The 5,470-nt window shown below is 40.3% G+C and overlaps 1 protein-coding gene across 1 annotated transcript; it reads left to right on the forward strand.

Moving 5' to 3' along the window:
* The first annotated feature begins 3,471 nt into the window (after positions 1–3,471).
* On the forward strand, positions 3,472–4,751 carry LOC106320464. Its single transcript, XM_013758835.1, has 2 exons — positions 3,472–3,755; positions 4,076–4,751. The coding sequence occupies exons 1-2, from the start codon at positions 3,472–3,474 to the stop codon at positions 4,749–4,751; spliced, it is 960 nt and encodes a 319-aa protein (XP_013614289.1).
* The last annotated feature ends 719 nt before the right edge of the window (positions 4,752–5,470 follow it).

The following is a 5,470-nucleotide window of genomic DNA, read 5'->3' on the forward strand; positions in this document are numbered from 1 at the left end:
CACCGAGGTCACCTCGCCCGTGGCCGAGAACGACCCGCACCGAGGTCACCTTGCCCATGGGCGAGGACCGACCTCCTCTCCCGAAACCGTGCATCCTCGTCTAAGTTCCCATAACACAATCCTCGGGCCCTTGGACGCAATGCCCATGTCTCGTCACGCTTAGGATTATCAAAGAAAGACTTCGGGAAAAGTTATAAAAACCTTGGTCGTCGAAACGGATTCCTGCCTGCCGTATAAAATGGCTATGGTTAGCTTGAACACCAGTTGCCTTAACTATACGGGGAATTGGAATCTTTTCGGAAAAACCAACGGCTGTTTCTTAGGAAAAATCGTAAAAAACGTCTATGTCCCAAAACGGCCCAAAATGGGGCCTGAACCGCGGCTAAACGGCCAACTTACGATTTTAGAACAGGATTGAGCCTAAGGCTGATATGACGGTCTATTTTTTATTCGCAGGAAAAGATAAATGTCAAGTTTCCGAAGATAATCATGAAGGGTGACGAAAAATGGAAAAGCCCATCTCGCGACGAATCTGGCCCAGGAAAAGGTGCAAACCAACCTAGAGAGAGTATATAAGGAGGACTTAAGGCGATGAGCAAGGGAGAGCTTTCTCAGAGCAAACTTAATACTTAGAGCAATTTAGGCATTTTCCCCTTTTTTATTATCGAGCTGCGACTCGACTAGGTTAGAACTTAGGTGGCTAGACTAGCGAACGTACCGACAGGTCTCATGGCCTAGGATCTTACATGTTGTTCACCCTCAAACGCGAATTCGGAAATAAGACCTCTTTGTTCTCTTTTCGCTCTTTTACGATTTATTACTTTTGACTCTTTCATATTGATTATATTGTGCGTGGCCTAGCAGATAACCGGGACCTTCAGGGAAGGCTAGGTTAGCTTGGCTTTCCTCCGATTAACAAATCTCGACGGTGTGAATTCCGGTTCCCATAGTATCTCTTTGTCTCCCTGGTGATCTTCCTTAACTTCTCTCACCTTGTTATGAAACTCACCTTCTTCATGATCTTCCTCCACATCCCTTAGTTGACTGGTTTCTCTCTTGGAACCACGAGCAAACCTATTACGATCTTCTTGAGCATATCCTCTTGAGGGTTCCCAACGAGAGTTCCTGTACCCCGATCCTCCCTCGTCTCTTCTATAGTCTCCTCTGCTTAAATAGGATCTCCTTTTCTCCCTTTCTGACACCTTAGCCTGGTTCCAATAACCATTAGATTGAGTTCTCTGACGATACTCGCTAGAACCCCTTGTTATTAGCGGTTTAAAGAGACCGGAAATCCTACCTCGAAGATCCAGAGATTGTCCGTTTGATGTCCAAAAGTTCAATAAAGAGATACGATTCCCAGATCTCCTTGATCCCCAATATCCATCGATCTCTGTCTTTCCATTTTCCCGAAAATTCCTTAGTAAATCGAAAAGATTTCTTCTCACCACAATCCCCCTTTGAATCCGTAGAAACTGGCCCGCTGTTGACCGTAACTTTCCGGGATCCCTCCGTCGCATGACCATCGGAACCAAAATCGAAACCCTAAATCGCAGTCTTTGTCGCGTGAAGGCAATCATAAATTCATGAAATTTTTTTACAAATTTAAAAAGATATCATACACGTTTAGGAATGTCTTCATAGACTTCGTTTAAGAGAATGTTTCCCCCGAAATTTGAAAAACGGAATCTCTTTTTGAAACAAAATCCAAGAAAAACATTTTTGATTTTAATATTTTGAAATAATATATTTATTTATTTTTATATATGTAATAAAAATTAGTTAAAATAATAAATGATGATAGAATTTTCATTTAACCTTTTAATGGAAAATATTTTGGTCACTTTGACTTTATAGGGTTATTAAGAGAACAAAAAAAAAATTAAAATGTGCTATTTACAAGATTTGCCATTTTAAAAAAGCAAAAAAACGTTTTCGACAAGTGACTAAGTTTTTTGTGAAGGGACCCAGTTCATTTTTTTGTACCTTCAGTACAAATTTAAGTCAACTTCCTCGACTAGGTTTAGGCTATTTTCCAAGTTTTTCTATACTTACGAATTACTTCATGTTTTTCGTTCTTTTTTTTTGTTGAGAAAAAGTGTTTTTCGTTCTTTCAAGACAATTCCTAAACAGTAAACATAATTGGATTCATATAAGATTAAACGAGGTTCAAGTTGAACATATCACTTTGCTAATATGCTATTACATGATTAGAATTTGACATAATCAAACTGAATAAATCATTCGTCATTCATGCCTTTGTCCCGCGTTAATGTTATGTCTTTCTTTTTTGGGTTTGATCTTGACATGTATTAAAGAGGTGGAGCCATAAACTTTTTGTAGGAGAGTCGGAAAAAACAAATCAAAAACATAATTTACAAACCACAAAAGTTACAAATGTATTCTACGTTCATAACTTGAAAACCTTTTATAGGAGTTTCATCGGCTACATTTTCAACTATTTTTTTAGTGAAGGAGACTAACTTTTTATCCTATAAATAAAAAAACAATTATCTTTCTGAATATAAAACTAATTGTTAAATCATTTTCAGATCATGAACATAAAGTAATAATACACACAAAAGAGTAGAGTATTAAAAAAATATAGAAAACCAACCTGAAATTTAACAAATAAAATAAAATAATTGCAAAGCACGAGTTGGAAGTTTGCTGTCGTCTTGAGTTTGTGAGGAAGAGGAACATTTTTATTTTCATTTTTAATTTTACTTATTTTCTTAATGTTTCTAGATTATAAATTAGTTGGGTCTGATACAATTTGGGCTTAAACAAACATATTGTTAAAGTTTAAAATAGCAAAACGTGTTTAGTGATTTTATATTTTTTGTAATTATAGGAAAATGAGGTTAAATCCAAAATTTTATAGATAAAAAGTATAAATATTTTAATTGTATAATTAAATTGTATCTTTAATGTTTAGTAATTATTTTTGTGGTATCAAATTTATTTTTTGGGTATAAAATTTTATTTAAATAAAACAGTGGTGGGGTCAGCTGAGCCCCCTCCCCCCTCCCCTCTTAAGCTGTCTACGCCCCTGCATGTGTTTATAAATGATGCAGCAACATCTTAGACGTTCAAACGGCAACTTTCCTATTTTGTTATGTCATGTTTTCCTTTGGCTTTATGTTTCCTTTTACGATTAGGTTTTTAAGTGTTATGACGGTTTAGAGAGTCCTATATAAAGAGTTCTCTTCTAGCTTTGTAAGATATGCTTTTGATAATTAATAAACTAGCTTTGAGCTTTATACCTTGATAGAGATTTGATTCAATTCATCTTGTTCGAGAAGCCTTGAGAGAGATTCGATTAAATTCATCTTCTGCAAGAAGCATGTCTCTAGAGTTTTCAATCGAAAACCCTAGATCGAGCTGATATCTTGTTCGTACCCTCCATCAGGTTGGTATCAAAGCAAAACCATCCCCAGCCGCAACCCGCGCAAACAACCTCTGTTCGTCACCATGCCCCGCGCCAAGAAAGAAACCCAAGCCGAGATTACACAACGCACTATGGAAGAGATGCAGACACAACTTGCTCAACTTAGTCAAGCAATGCAAGGTCTTTTAGCTCAACGTAATGCCGCCACACCAGTAGAAGAACAAGACGATGAACAGTCCGATCACGATGACGATGCAAACCCATTTGCAGTTCTTGGAGCAAATCAACAAATAGCTCAACCAGCTCAACTTAACGAGCGATGGGATCGGAGCTTTAAATTCAAAATACAGAGTTCCATGGCAGCCAGGTCGCGGAAGATCTCCTTGACTGGATCGCCACGGTGGACGAAATCTTGGAATTTAAGCATGTTCCGCTTGACCAATGCGTCCCTGTCCTAGCAATGCGGTTTCGAAGCAGAGCAACCGCTTGGCGGACTCAACTTAAAGCATCCAGACTTCGTTTAGGCAAACCTAGAATTGAGTCATGGGACAAATTGAAGAAACACATGCGCAAGACGTTCTTACCATATAACTATGATCAGCTAATGTTTCAACGTTTACAACACCTTCGTTGAGGAAGCCACACAGTGGAAGAATATGCAACTGAGTTCTTCTTGTTACTAAACAGGATTGATATTCATGATTCAGACAGGCAACCCGTGGCCCGCTTCATCGGGGGCTTACGACAACAGATTCAATACACATTGAATTTGTTTAACCCGCTCACATTATCTGAAGCTCATCAACATGCCTTAACAGTCGAAGCACAGAGCAAGACAGGTGCCACACCATGGAACTTGACTCGACAGTGGCGAACGACCCCGACTCCATCAACAACTACTCCACCAACACTGGCTACCCCAACCGAAACGACCATCGTTCCAGTTGATACAGCAACACGTCCAGCTCGTACTGGCAATTTGTGTTGCTTTGCTTGCGGAGAACTCGGTCATTGCCAAGCAAATTGCCCAACCCGCAACAAACGAAGCCTTTTACTTGACTCGTCTGGTAGCGACGTCGAACTAGAAGATGATGACGATGTTCTAGATGACGATCATGAAGAATTAATAGCAGATACTGGAGTTTCGCTAATGTTACGACGCTCCTGCCTTGCCCCTCGTGTTAACGGAGACTTCCCGCAACGCAACAACCTTTGTCGTTCCCGATGTACTATCGAAGGCAAAGTTTGTAAACTTATTATAGCCTCTGGTAGCAGCGAGAACATCATTGCTGCAGATGCCGTTAAAAAGTTATCTCTCAAAGACGAGCTGCATCCGACTCCTTATAAACTCGCGTGGTTATAGCATACTCACGACTTACTCGTGACACGCCGCACCTTGGTCGCCTTCTCGATAGGTAACACATATCATGATGAAATATATTGTGATATTGTCCCAATGGATGCGTGCCACTTGTTTCTTGGACGGCCATGGTAATTTGATCGTCGTGTTCTACATGATGGGTTCCTTAATACCAATACCTTCAAACACAACAACCGGAGCTTCACTCTTAAGCCATCTCCACCACCTTTCCCATCGCCGGCTCCTCGGCCTTCTCCGGCTTCATCCCTCTTATTATTACATAAGAAACCCTTCGAGGCAGCAATGAGAAACGAAGACATCATCTTTATTCTCACCATGACTCCATCACCGTCACTAATGCCACCTGAAACACAACCGGAATTCACAGCACTTCTTCAAGAATTCGCCGATGTCTTTCCACCGTACTTGCCTCCAGGATTACAACATATGCGAGATATACAACATCAGATAGATTTCGTCCCAGACGCAAGCTTACCTAACCGCGCCCATTATTGTATGAGCCCCACAGAACATGAAGAACTACGACGCCAAGTGGAGGAATAAGTTACCAAAGGTTTTTTACGTGAGAGTATGAGTCCTTGCGCCGTTTTGGCACTTTTAATTCCGAAGAAAGACGGCTCCTGGCGCATGTGTGTCGATAACCGAGCAGTAAACAAAATCACTGTACGTTATCGCTTTCCTATACCACGCCTGGACGATCC

Source organism: Brassica oleracea, unplaced genomic scaffold, assembly GCF_000695525.1.
Source record: "Brassica oleracea var. oleracea cultivar TO1000 unplaced genomic scaffold, BOL UnpScaffold00932, whole genome shotgun sequence".
Classification (NCBI taxonomy): domain Eukaryota; kingdom Viridiplantae; phylum Streptophyta; class Magnoliopsida; order Brassicales; family Brassicaceae; genus Brassica; species Brassica oleracea.